Raw genomic sequence first — 14,402 nt, 5'->3', positions numbered from 1 at the left:
TGGACCACCCACCCTGATGCCGCCCGTGCCCAACCCCGTTCCCGACTCCGACGACCTCGACCCCAGCGCCGCCCGCCCCTACCCCCGGCGCCCGTCAGGTATGCCCTCTCTCTTGTTGTTGTCATGGTAGTGATAGTTGTAGTAGTAGTGCTAGTGGTAGTAGTAGTAGTAGTAGAACTAGTGGTAGTAGTAGTAGTAGAACTAGTGGTAGTAGTAGTAGTGGTAGTAGTAGTAGTAGTAGAACTAGTGGTAGTAGTAGTAGCAATAGTGGTAGTAGTAGTAGTAGCAATAGTGGAAGTAGTAGTAGCAATAGTGGAAGTAGTAGTAGAAGTAGTGGTACTACTTGGATATATTCTTCTGCATGGATTGATATCCAAACTACATGGCTTCTCTTGAGACATATGTGTTTGTCGGCCATCGTGCCGTTGTTTTTTGCAGGTTTTGGAAACCTCACCGTGCAGGGGAGGTTCTGCTGAATTTTTTTTAAATGATAGTATTTTGTTCCATTTTTGTAGAGAAGAGCCCGTTGGAGCCGAGTCGGAGTTCCCGTCGCTGTGTCGGTCTGCCTGCACCGCATCGCCTCGCCACTGCACCGACCCACCATGGCCCCGCTAGCCTGACTCCGCCGCCACCCTAGGTATAACCCATCTTTCTGTATCATGATCGTAGATCACGTAACCCAGTTAGAAGTCTCCCGTTCGAAAGAGATACGATTGGAGGTATGCAGATCTTTGCATATCTATGACTGTATCTGTTTCGGATTGTCCACGTTTTTTGGACAGCCCGCGGATGCATAGATGGGTTAGTTTCCATGGTCTGCTCTGGTCCGAGACAGAGTTTCGACATCACCTCCCCGTTGTTCTCCGGATACGCACTCTTCTTTGGCAGGATGTGTATCTGGAGAACAGCGGGGAGGTGCTGCCGAAATTCTGTCTCGGATAGGAGTAGAGCATGGAAACTAACCTCATCTACGCATCTACGGGTGGGATTAGGACCTATCCTCACCTATTAGACAGTAGGAACACCATGTAGATGCAATTGATGGTTACATTACTCGCTGATACATATGTTAGAGGATGGATGACCGTCGGTGGATGTACACGGGCTAGAGAAGTCAGAGTGATTACACCACGGAATGGATGAACAAGACTGATGCTTTCTTGAACAGTGCATTTGGTAAGGCTGCTAAAGGACATTGCCTAGTTTTGTGTCCCTGTAGCAAATGTGGAAACAGGAGAAGGGTAAACAAGGTGGAAATGGGTAAACATCTTGTGAAGAATGGATTTACGCCGGACTACACCCGGTGGGTCCACCATAGTGTAGCCCATCATATGAGAGAAGAGGTGGTGAGACCACGGGTGGAGGCTTTTGATGCTGATGCCAGGGTAGCAGACATGTTAGATGACTTTCACCAATGACAGTTCGATGAGGGACGTGAGAAGGAGGAGATGGAGGCAGCCGCATAGATGTTCTATGACATGATGGACTCGGCATAGAAACCCCTTCATGACCGGTCAACGGTGTCTCAACTGGATGCTATTGGACGCTTAATGGGGTTGAAGTCCGAGTTAAACTTGAGTCGACCTGGCTTTGATAAGATGTTGGTCGTGATTGGCATCCTACTTCCAGAGGGCCATATTCTGCCAAAGAGCATGTACGAGTCACAGAAACTCCTTCGTGCACTTAAGATGTCGTATGAGCAGATACATGCTTGTCCGAAGGGGTACGTCGTATTTAGGAAAGAACACGAGCATGTAAAGTTCTGTCCAAAGTGTAAATCCTCTAGGTACCTAGAGATAGACTCTGATGATGGCCAGAAGAGGCAACTTATGGTCCTTGTGAAAATCCTACGGTACCTTTTGTTCCTACTGAGGATCCAACGGCTATACATGACCGAGGAAGCGAAATAGATGACATGGCACAAAAATGGCAAATGGTACAATCCTGACAAGATGGTACATCCATCTGATGGTGAAGCTTGGATCCGCTTTAATGATAAACATCATGACAAAGCAGATGAGGCTCGTAATGTACGTGTCGCGCTAGCAACAGATGGGTTCAATCCTTATGAAATGATGTCTGCCCCATACACATGTTGGCCGGTCTTCGTTATCCCCCTTAATCTCCCCCCCCCCCCCGGTGTCTCGTTTCAACGACATAACATATTCTTGTCGTTGATAATTCCTGGACACCCAGGGAGTAATATGGGTGTGTTCATGGAGCCCGTGTTTGATGAATTGGTCCGTGCTTGGGAGGAAGGGGTATGGACATACGATCGAGCTACAAAGACAACCTTCAAAATGCACGTTTGTTACCACTACTCCCTGCATGACTTCCTGGCGTATGGGATATTATGCGCCTGGTGTGTTCACGGGAAGTTCCCATGCCCAATATGCAAGGAAGGTGTGAGGTTCATTTGGTTGCAGAAGGGTGGCAAGTATTCCTCGTTCGACAGACATCGTCAATTCCTACCTCTTGACCATCCATTCAGACAAGACATCAAGAACTTTATGAAAGGTGTCAAAGTGACAAACCCTGCACCATGGATGATGACTGGTGCCGAGGTTCATGCTCAGATAGATGCTCTCGTGCCCAATGAAGAAGGTGGTTTTGTGGGATATGGTGAGCAACATATGTGGACTCATATCTCGAGCATTACGAGGCTCCCCTATTTCGATGACCTTCTTCTGTCACATAACATTGATGTAATACACACTAAAAAGAATGTCACCGAGGCAATTTGGGCAACACTCATGGACACTAAAAAGTCTAAGAACAACCCTAAGGCTAGAGTGGACCTGGCAACGTTGTGCGGTAGACCAAATCAAGAGATGCAGCCTCCTAGTCGTGGCAAGACCTGGAGAAGGCCTAAGGCCGATTTCGTCTTGAAAAAGGACCAAAGGAGGGAAGTACTTGAATGGATCAAGACACTAATGTTCCTTGATGGGTATGCAGCGAATCTAAAGAGGGGAGTGAACTTAGGCACTCTACGAGTCAACGGGATGAAGAGTCATGACTACCACATATAGATTGAGCGGCTTCTTCCGGTGATGGTTCGAGGCTATGTCCCGGAGCATGTCTAGCAAGTGCTGGTAGAGTTGAGATACTTATTCCACCAGCTTTGTGCCAAGGAGCTCTCTCGGACCGTCATTGATGACTTGGAAAAAGTGGCACCCGTGTTGCTCTGTAAGTTGGAGAAGATCTTTCCACCCGGTTGCTTCTTGTTGATGCAGCATTTGATTGTGCACCTCCCGTATGAGGCACGGATGGGGGGCCCGTGCAGAACTGATGGTGCTATCCAATCGAGAGATGTCTGAAGACTCTTTGCAAAAATTGTAGAAATAAAGCCAAAATTGAGGCTTCCATTGCAGAGGCATACATTCTAGAGGAGGTGTCGAACTTCACAGAGAAATACTACACTGAGAACCTTCCTAGCGTTTATAATCCACCCCCTTGTTACAATGCTGGCAAAAATGAATCGAACCTCAGCCTTTTCCAAGGGCAACTCGGAAGCGCAAGTGCATCGACCACTAAGCAATTGAAAAATGAAGAGTGGCGCGGTATCATGCTATATGTGTTGACCAACCTTGTCGAGGTGTAGCCGTTCATTGGGTAAGTTCTAAATGAACTTGTTTCATTTCGCCGTATGTCCTTGTTTCTTCGTCCAACCCCCTTGTTTCTCGTTGGTACAGGGAATTTCTTCGTTAATCCTGGCATGGATCAAGGCAACCTACCCCGCAAGAAAATGATACCCTTCTTTCATGGGGTGTAGGACTAGAGAGCCCCGATTTCATTTGTTGGTTCAAACAGAAAGCTCAAACTGATGTGCCTATAAGTGACGAGTTGAGACAGGTTGCAAACGGCTGTGCCGTTAGGGTCAAGTCATTTACCGGTTATGACATAGACTTAACCGAAGAGATAGAAATGGAAGTAGACAATGAAAGGGATGATGACGAGGACGCTAGAGATGAGGTGCGAAATCTAAAGGACATACAAATGCTTGAGCGATTACGTTTAGGCAATGACAATGAAGACAACATTCCTCCTTCGGATAGTGTTTATGAGTTGGACAATGTTAATAGTGATGACGATACCTATGATCCAGCTAATCTCAATCATGAAGATTATTTCTAATACATGTAATACTATGTTTTTTGTAATTATGTTTTGTTCATTTTTGCATATATTTCTAATACATGTATTACTATGTTTTTTGTAATTATGTTTTGTTCATTTTTGCACCTATTTCTAATTATGTCTTGTTTTTTGTTGCAGGTGATTGAACAAAGATGGCGGGCGACCGTCATAGGTCCGTGAACTCGATTTATCAAATACCATGCCGGCTGCAGGAGGAGGCGGAGGGGGCGATGGAGGGATCGGATAGGAGGAGGAAAAGGAGGACCGCCAGTCGTAGGAGGGGGCCGTCTCCTCCCACGCCGCGTGAGGAGGAGCCGAAGGAGGAGGTGGCACCCATGGATGAGTCAGACAAGGAGCTGGTTCGGTAGACAGATGAGGAGGAGGAGGAGGAGGAGGAGGGGGAGGCGGCAGGCACGGGTTCCGCTTCCTCTGACTCCTCTTCGAGTGTCTACTTGCGAGGTCCTGCGAGCCTCCCATAGGTTCCACTTCTTCACCAACGCCCAGTGATTCGCCCCAAAGGACAAAAGTAAGTAACTTTATATGTTATCACCACTACTTCATATGATATGATGAAAAAACTATTAATTTTTCTTAATCACTTGTGTAGGAACTGGGTGGTTTGTGTCGGGTGGTAGCGCACGGCTAGTCAACGGCATCCTGGGTCTTCTATGTAGGCAACACTTCCCCGGCATTGTCACGTACGCATCGAAGACGGAGCCGGCCTACTCGTTTGACCACTACGCCGTTGCCCTCGATGCGGAGTACCCCAACAAGGCGGCGCGGGTGAAGGCAGAGTTTTGGGTAAGTCTCCATCGCACAACATTGCTCAATACGTCGCATTCATTGGACTTTTCTTGAAATAATGAATGGATACATCGCTTTTGTATGCAGACTTATTACAGATGCGAGGAGGGATTTGAGGCCAGGGCGGAGCAGGTGACTACCAAAGCCTATAAAAAACTCGTCACCGACATGCATCACGAGGTGTGCATCCAGGCCATCGTAACCTACTACGGGTCGAAGCTTGGAGAGAGGAAAATCAAGAAAGACGCAAGAGAGATGTAGCTGACCCGGGAGCAGTACCTTGAGGTAAATGAAGAACATCAATATTGATTCATTTTGAGATTAAGTTGGTTTAATTTGATCTTCTTATATGTCCAATACTTGATGACATGTAGATGATTCCCTGGTGGTGCCAAGCGTATCCTGAGTTCTAGGCCATGATGGTGGAGAGGTGGTTCACGGAGGAGTACCTCAAGATGCACAGGGATGCCCGGGACCGTCGTTTGCAGATGCAAGGTCCAGCACACCATCAAGGCAGCCGTAGCCTCGCTGGATACAAACAAGCATGGGTACGCGAATTCATTTATCTATTGTGACGCTCAGTTTTGCCTAATTTCTAATCATCGTGTTATCTTTCTCGCAGTCGGCGTCACATAGTGACCAGACTTGCTCGGACTTCCAGACATAGTGTATGGCCCACAAGGGCAAGGCGACGTCTGACGTCTCCTTTAACCTGGAGGACCCGCCCGAGGCATACATGAACCCGAGCGTCCACTTCCGCATCAGTGAGTATACTGAGGTGGCGAGGTCACTCCATGGGTCAGACTATGATCCGAGCACCCAGGACTTCGATGGAGAGGCCGTCATGAGGGTGGGGCAAGGCAAGAAGCATGGGCGGTTCTGGCTTGGTGACGGCATCATCAACACGGCCTCTACTCCCTCTCTCTCTCCCAGATTCGAGCACGGAGCACGAGCGAGAGCCCGGCCATTCGCACACGGCCGATCGCTGCACAGCACCGGATCGACGCACTCGAGGTTATTCATGTTTTACTCATCATATATTGATCTTTACACACCTTAACTAGCTTTGCATTACTGAAATATTAGAGTGAAATATTGCAGGCCCGGCTGGAACAAGAAATGAGGCAACGTCAGGAGCTGGCGGCCCAGCTGGACGCCGAGCGGACCAAGCGGCAGGCCCAGGCGCAGAGGCTAACGGATATTACGGAGTTCCTACAAGGGCTTGGGCAACGTGTGGGCTTCTCTCTGCCAGCTGGGCTGTTGGTTCCACCTCCGCCTCCGCGTCCTGCAGTTGTAGCTACTCCTGTGAGTATGAAAGTTTTTTACTTTCGCTTGTGCTTTGCTTGTATGGCCTCTACCTTCCTAGATTAGCTATCAAATAATCTTGTCTCACATGCAATCTTTACTCCTTTGTGCAGTCTTTATCTGACGGTGGTTCGAATAATCCACCTCATGTACCTCCGAATGATGGAGCTGGACCTTCACCACAGTCGCAGTGGCCGAGATGAGTGCACGTTGTATTTTTTTTATTTGTTGTTCACTTGTTGATGGACTTGTGATATACTTGTGATGCACTTGTGGACTTTGATGGACTTGTGGATTTATTTGGATGGACTTGAGCACTTATTATTATATGTGTGATATATATTGTGATGGATGTGATATGTGCGGATGGATGTGTGGATGAATGAGATATATATGTGATGGATGAGATATATATGTGATATATGTTTGTATGAATTTATTTGTCATGATGGAATGTAAAAAAAATCAAAAAATGCCGTTTTGGGTTACTTTGCCGAGTGTTGCACTCGGCAAAGGACCCGTTGCCGAGTGTCATGGTCACGACACTCGGCAAAGCTGAAAAAACATTTTTCCAGCTTTGTCGAGTGCCAAGACCATGGCACTCGGCAAAGATTTTTTTTAAAAAAAATTTAAACTTTGCCGAGTGCCAGACAGAGGGCACTCGGCAAAGAATTTTTTTAAAAAAAAATTCAAACTTTGCCGAGTGCTAGCCAGAGGGCACTCGGGAAAGAAACTTTGCCGAGTGCCAGCCAGAGGGCACTCGGCAAAGAATTTTTTTTAAAAAAAAACAATTCAAACTTTGTCGAGTGCCGGCCAGAGGGCACTCGGCAAAGATTTTTTTTTTAAAAAAAATTCAAACTTTGCCGAGCGCCGACCAAGGGGCACTCGGCAAAGAATTTTTTTTAAAAAAATAAAAAATCTTTGCCGAGTGCCTGCAGGGTTAGCACTCGGCAAAGAGAGCGTCAACGGGGCCGACACCGTGACGGTCGCTTTTCTTTGCCGAGTGCCCCCGGGGCTCTCGGCAAAGCCTTTGCCGAGTGCTCGATAAAAGACACTCAACAAAGAAGACTTTGCCGGTCAATTTTTTGCCGTGTGTTCTTTGCCGAGTGTAATTTGGCTCAGCACTCGACAAAGAAACTGATGAATCTAGTAGTGCGTTCCACCTCCTGTGTAGAATAGGGGCGCTCCAGCTCCTCATTCATCAGGGATGTCACTCGTACTGGGACATGGGCCAGCACATGTTCTTGTGCTGAATTAGGCTGCGCTATGAACAGCTCTTTATAAAAATCCCTAGCTAAAACCTCCAGCTCCTTCTGTCCACACCAGGTCACCATTGGGTGTCTGCAGAGCGGTAATCTGGTTGGTCTTGGCCCGTTCCTTCGCTTTTGTCTGAAACAGCTTGGTATTGCGGTTGCCTTCTTTTAGCCAAGTGATCCGCGAACGTTGTTTGGCCATTATCTCTTCTCTGTCCATCAGTTTGGAGATTCTGGCCATAATCTGCTTCTCACGTCGGGATGGACCAGTGTATAGAGCGCGGCTCCGCTCGTCCTCCAATTCTCTACGGAGTTCCTTCAGTTCTTTTTTGACAAAACCAAATACCGACTGCTCCCACTGATTGAAGGACGTTTGCATACATCCTAGCTTCACTTGTAGGTGATTCATATCATGGACCGAATGAGCATCACCCCAGGAATCTTTCACCAACTACATATAAGAGGGATCTCGATGCCACATATTCTCATATTTGAATCGTCGTCTCCTTCTGCCCCTGCCTCTCTTAGAATGATAGCATTCAATGATTAGACAACAATGATCAGACTCGGTGGTTTGCACATGCCATACCTTGGTATCTCTGTACATGTCCGAGAAAGCCACATTTGCCAAAGCTCGATCCAATCTCACTTTAATATTCTGGTTTCCTTGCTGGCGATTATCCCATGTATAGGGTAGACCCAAGAAACCCAAATCAGAAAAGCCACACAAATTTATAGCGTCATGGAAGCCGTCCATCTGCCTCTCCGGCCTCGACACTCCACCAAATTGCTCCTGAGCGTCTAGAATCTCATTGAAATCCCCGGCACAGAGCCAAAGAGCACCACTCTGTTTTTTCAGGAACTCCATCAACTCCCAGCTACGATGTCGGTGTTCACGCCTCGCTTCACCGTAGAAACTAGTGAATCGCCAACGATCCGCACCCGTAGTTGGGTTTGGGTCAACCACCATCACATCTATATGAAGCTTGTCATACGATTGTAGCTTCACACAGACCTCATTCGACCAAAGAAGGGCGAGACCCCCTTCCCGGCCAAAGCTACCAACTCCCACTCCATTAGGGAATCCTAGGTTACTCCTCAAAACCTGAACATTATTAGAAAACAGTCTCGTCTCCGAAAGAAAAACCACCACTGGGCGATGTAGCTGTATCAAGCTACGCTCTTCTTGAACTGCCTCGGGCCGCCCCAAGCCCCGGCAGTTCATACTTAGGGTTTTCATTGTGCCCGGCGGGGACTGCCATCTGCAGTCGCCGCTGATTGCACAATTGTTTGAGACTTTGACCTTTTTTTGCTTTTTCAGTAATTCCTCCGGTGCCTGTGCACCAATCTCCTCAGTGCTTCTGCCCAGCTGAGTAACTCTCTCAGATACCAGCCCAGCGGAACTAATGCCGACGTATCAACAGCAGGCCTGATCAACAGTCGGAAGGTTGAGATCCGGTGGCAACGAAGAACTAGGATCAGAGCCCTTCGCCTTCCTTTTCCTTAGAACAATCTGAGAATTTTCTTTCTGGGCTTGGAAAAGTTGGCGATTCGCATTTGCTGCACGTACATTGCCATCTTTCCTCCCAGTTGCCGATGCTTTCAGAGGTGAGATAACTTCTTCCTCCTAATCCCTCACCGAACCAGCCTTCGGATCGGAGGGTCGTGGGTCTTCAGATTTAGACATCGACCCCCGCGACTGCTTAGAGCCTGTCGATGATCCACTTCCATAGGACTCCGCTGCAGCTGCTGGGAAACTTTGAGGTTTCTTCTTTTTCACCTTAGGAGCTCTGAGTTTGATATCATAAGGTAGTCTGCCCGCAGTGCTACGAACAACTGGCTGTCCACAATCCAGCTCCGAGTGTCCCATGATGCCTCACGAGAGACAATAGAAAGGAAGCTTCTCATATTGTATGTCAAACCATTCCGGTTCCGCATCCTTCCTCGTCTTCAATAGCACACCCTCTTCAAGGGGTTTGCTACTTCAATGGCTACACGAGCACGAAGGGAAGGGCCACTTTCAAAATTCGAACCCATATCTCCAGACGACCAAACTTGATCTCCAATGGCTTGAGCCTTTCGTCATAGTGTTGTAACAACAGGGCATGTTTCCCCACCATCCATGGAGAGCCGCCAAGCGCCCGCTCCATGTCCTACTAGAAATTGAATTCAGCAACAAAAAGATTTTCTTCCTTTTCACCGATTGTTCTAATCTTCAGGCCATAGGGGTTCCCCCCAGGCCGGCTTCATCGCACGGAAGGTCGTGGTCGCGTGCACTGTCGTCATTGAGAGGATCTTACCAACTAGCGCCCATTCCACCACCGAGTCCTCCCCAGCATCTTCATCATCGCTGAAAGTCGCAACGTCCCCTTCCTCGGCTATCAAGTTCAGGTTCCGCAGCAATTCAGCAACATTGGTCTCCGGTTCAACCGGGGCTCCACTACCGATCGTGGCCATGGCCTGCAGATCGGAGAAAGAGAAACAAGGATGTGTCGCGCGCATGAGGCAAAGCACGCACACCAAATCAGTCCCGACCTAGGGTTCCTAAGCGGCGCTTACCCCTAATGGGAAAATTTTGTGGTCGACGACGCCGGATCGGCTAACCGGCGATATGCGGTGGCCGGTGGCGTAGCATGGACGCCGAGACCAACGTGGTCACCGGCGGTAGCAAACCTTGGATCTCCGGCGAGGTGATCTAGATCAGGGTCGGGCGTGCGATCATCTTCAGAATCACCAGCACGGGGACTCCGGATTTTCCGGATCTCCTAACCATTGCGCTGGGGACATGGCCTCGACTTGCCTATTGACTGTCGAATTCCCAGGCTATAACATTCGCATTAAATATGAGGAAGAACATACTTTTTTTTTATTCCAAGCCATGGCTCTAGGGCCTTGTCATTATAACCGGTGACTCGACAACATCGCGAGACACAAGGTTCATTACAAATTCTTGGAGGGGGCTTGTTCAAACAAAGGATTCACCCGGGTCCCAACCCAAACTCAGACTAGCAAGATTATGTGCCGCTGAATTACATTCTCGGATATCACTACACATGAAGTGGTCATGGGGAAGAGCCTGGACATCCTTGATGAGCATCCCGCAAGCAGCAAAATCCATGTGGGATGTGCAAAAAGCCTGCCGCAGTGCAGAACAATCCATTTCCAATTGAATCCGCGAGATCCCGAAATCAGTCACCGTTTGGAGAGCATTGGCACAGGCTGTTGTTTCTGCTGTAAAAGCATCCAGCACCACTCCTGATCTTCCGGCCCCAGCAGCAACCACTTCTCCTTGATGATCCCGGACAACAAATCCCCATCCGCCGCTCAGCGTTTCCTTGACAAAAGCACCATCAGTATCGATTTTCAGTTGCCCCTCAGGTGGCGGTGTCCACTTCTGTGTTGCTCTGGAGGCTCGGGTTGGCTGATCCAGGCCACCTCGCTTCAGATCACTAAGCAGCCGGAGTACATCACCAGCCACCTCTTCACATGTTAATCCCTTCGCAAGATATAAAAATGGGTAAAATTTTAGTTTTTCCACGAGGAGACAATAAAATTGTAAACGCATTTAGTGCAAAGGAGACTAGTGGGCTGCGCTGTCATCGCCTTCGGTCGGACCAGCCCAACGGCCCATACTTTGAACGCGTTGGGCCAGCGCCCAGGGAAAGCAGAAGCAGGCGCATGTTAGGTAGGGTTCCAGTGGACGTCTCGTCACGTGACCCGATTGCGGCCTTGTGGGCACAGTACGAGGCCATCGCCGCTCGCCCGCTCCACACCAGTCCGTGGCCGTCGGAGCAGGGCTGCGCCACCTCTCTGGCTACCGTAGGCTGCTGCGCGGGCGCACACACAGGCGGCGGCGCTAACCATGTCGTCGCGTAAGGTTCTCCTAGGCCTCGCCTCCGGGAGGCGGCTCCGGTCCCGCACTCAGCAGCTCTTCTGGGCCGCCGATCTCCCTGTAGCTACCACCTCTCGCTCCCTCGCGGCCGCCGCTGCCGTCGGGCGGGTCTCCAGCGGCTCTTCTGTTCTCTTTGAGGACCATCTCGTCAACGCGCCTCTCGACACAGTCCGCCGCCGGTGACGCGCCCGGCCCATCTGCGGTGCACTACAAGTTTGTTTCTCGACCTCGCAGCCTCAGCACGTTATTATTATTATTCCATCTATTTATGCACTCTAGGGTAGTTTGGAAAGCTTTCAAGTGCGAATGGGTCCGATGGAGAAATTGGATACATCATACTTGTAAGATCGTAGGATGTTTGCTATAGCAATTTTTGTTTGGATCTGTGGTCTCTACGAATTCTGACTTCCTTGGGACGAAAATGTTTTGTTGTATTTGTGGCCTCCACCAGTGTCAATTGGTAACCTAAATTAGGTACTCAAAACGCAATGTAATTTTCCAATATAGTGTCAATGGATAAAGGATAATACAGGTTGCTAGGAGAGATAACAGTTGCTTGAATCAACCAACTGAAATGTGGAAAAGTTGATCACAACAATTTAGAGTAAAATCTGATCTTCAGTATGTTTACTGTTTTTACTTTATATATTGTTCTAGTTTGGTTACGTGAGACTCGCCATATAGTTTTTTGTCGCATGGGGTATTTATTGATTATATGACTGTGCACATTGAACAGGTTGATAATGCAAGAGGATGAGTTTCACAAATTAGCAGATGAGACGATTCATGACTTGCTTGAAAAACTTGAGGTAGTGATACGGTCTTCAAATCTCAGCACTTGAGCAAAAACTTTCTTAGAAGATGTTAAGTCACCATACCTTTGACCAATACTATTCTTCATGTCGCCGTTTTAGGAATACGGTGACTCCATTCAGATGGATGGTTTCGACATAGACTATGGGGTTAGTTGCAGCATGTTATGGAGAATCATGTGAATCTTGCGATTATGTGTTTTCTTTTTCATGTATTCAATTATTGATGCATCCTTCTCTTTTCCTTGACATTCTAGAATCAGGTTTTGACACTGAGGCTTGGGGATTTGGGGACGTATGTTGTAAACAAGCAAACACCAAACAGACAAATCTGGCTTTCTTCACATGTAAGGTAATACAATGCATCTTAGTATCTCAGTTGTTGTTCGTTTCATTATGTATTGGACCCTTGAGTTTGATAGGCATATAGTTTCAGGAACCTGTCACTGTGGGTACATGCCTTTTTTTGGGAAGGAACACATGATATTTTTTAATAGAAGACAGTGATCATTTGTGATATGTGGTTTGGTTTACCCGGTAGGCTATGCATCTTATGACGTGGCTCTGAAATTTATCCATTCTTGATTTCCAATCAAATAGACCCACAATTGGATATCTTGTACAACACCCAAAAGCTCTTAATTGAATTGTCTGCCGTCTTTATCCTTATATCTTATATATAAAAAAGCTACCTGGATATGCATGCAGTGGGCCTTCTAGGTTTGACTGGGATGTGGCAACTAATGGTTGGATATACAAGCGAACTGGAGTGAATCTTGTGCAGCTTCTGGAGAAGGAGATTGGTGAGCTCTGCCGTACTCCAGTAGAACTTTCATAACAGTACTGTAGTACATGAAATACCACACAACTAGGTTGGATGGAGAGCAGTGCACTTGAGGTAAAGTATGAATGAGACAACCCTCTTGTAATATGGTTATTCACAAAATTTTGTTCTGCACATTTGCACACTGTTCAGGATAAATAATTTCCTTCGCTGATAACGGGACAAAGTAAACATCAGGCACATATCTTTGCTTCGAGATGCCCTAGAGACCACAAGTGAATGCTCATGGTACTTTGTTGTATAATTTTCACCTTTTGTTAGTATCATAATATGAGTCAGTTTGTCAGACTACATTAGTGTTTCTGAATTCAATATCACATTGGGGTTGGACCAAATTGACGAAAGATCACTATATTCTGTTGCACTAGCTACTAAGTAACAAGGATCAAATTACATCAATATTGAAACATCCTGTGTGCCTCTTCTTCCATCAGCTCAGGGCTCAGTCTGACCATGAGAATGCAGAACTCCATCTGATCCAGTGCCCCATCCCCGTCCAGATCCCCTTCCCTCACCATCTCCAGGAGCTCATCATCGCGGAGCTCTCCAAGCCCGAACCTGGCCACATTCTGCTTCAGGCTCTGGAAGGTGATCTTGCCTGTCCTGGGTTCCATGAGCATCTGGAACCCTTTGCAGAGCTCCTGAATCAGCCCCTCCACCCCGAGCTTCCTCGCCATCAACGGCAGGAAGTCCTGGAACTGCATGGAGGAGCCCTTGTCTGAGCCCGAACTGGAATTGTCCTGGGAGATCACGGTGAAGATTGAAGATCTGACAATGGCTGTGGTAGATGGGTGATGGAGAGGGAGGTAGTTGGTTATATAAGGGGGATGCGTGAATCCATGGAGGTTCTCGGAAGCAGTCTCCCCGTGCATGCCAACCGAAGTACAGGTAATTGCAGGCTTCCCGCATCCCCCATCTGCCTATCTCCAGGTGGTTGCTGCGTCCGGTGGTTTTGGTTTGGTTTCTGCGAAATAGCACACAAGGCTAGCTGGCTTCCGCGAGATCTCAAAGATTGGTTGCTTGAACGGGTCTTGTTTCTTCTCTTTCTTTTTCGCAGTTGACTTACGTAAACAGGGGCTTAAATGTTTAGATCATATAAGAAAACGGATACTGGCTGTGGCCGGAAGTCCTGTTATGAACAGAAGACGGTGGCTGATGCTCATAATAATTTGTGATCTGGAGTCCGGTGTCATGTGTGGGCCCAAAACGTCAGGTATCCTGGTGATATGCACAAAGATTATGACCGCATAGGATATGAAACGATGAGGGTTCCATTCTGGTGCGGTCTGCTGAACATAGAAACTTCGTTCAAGGCTATGATCGGCTTGGTGTTTGCTTATGGTTCCTCGACAGTT

At 47.9% G+C, this 14,402-nt stretch overlaps 1 protein-coding gene and 1 pseudogene across 1 annotated transcript; one reads left to right on the top strand and one right to left on the bottom strand.

Moving 5' to 3' along the window:
• Positions 1-11,238: 11,238 nt before the first annotated feature.
• LOC136459125 (frataxin, mitochondrial-like) lies at positions 11,239-13,045 on the top strand (annotated as a pseudogene).
• A 361-nt stretch (positions 13,046-13,406) lies between these two features.
• LOC136459126 (calcium-binding protein PBP1-like) lies at positions 13,407-14,173 on the bottom strand. Its single transcript, XM_066459028.1, has one exon. It carries the CDS (start codon positions 13,917-13,919, stop codon positions 13,443-13,445), a length of 477 nt encoding a protein of 158 aa, XP_066315125.1. The 5' UTR covers positions 13,920-14,173; the 3' UTR covers positions 13,407-13,442.
• Between the last annotated feature and the right edge of the window lie 229 nt (positions 14,174-14,402).

This window comes from Miscanthus floridulus, chromosome 6, assembly GCF_019320115.1.
Source record: "Miscanthus floridulus cultivar M001 chromosome 6, ASM1932011v1, whole genome shotgun sequence".
NCBI classification, from domain to species: Eukaryota; Viridiplantae; Streptophyta; class Magnoliopsida; order Poales; family Poaceae; genus Miscanthus; species Miscanthus floridulus.
Note: the sequence above shows the minus strand (reverse complement) of the source record. Positions and strands in the feature narration are given on the sequence as shown.

What these genes read in the sequence shown, in the direction of transcription:
- LOC136459126 (XM_066459028.1), bottom strand. Translation starts at nt 13,919, where the DNA reads ATGCACGGGGAGACTGCTTCCGAGAACCTCCATGGATTCACGCATCCC.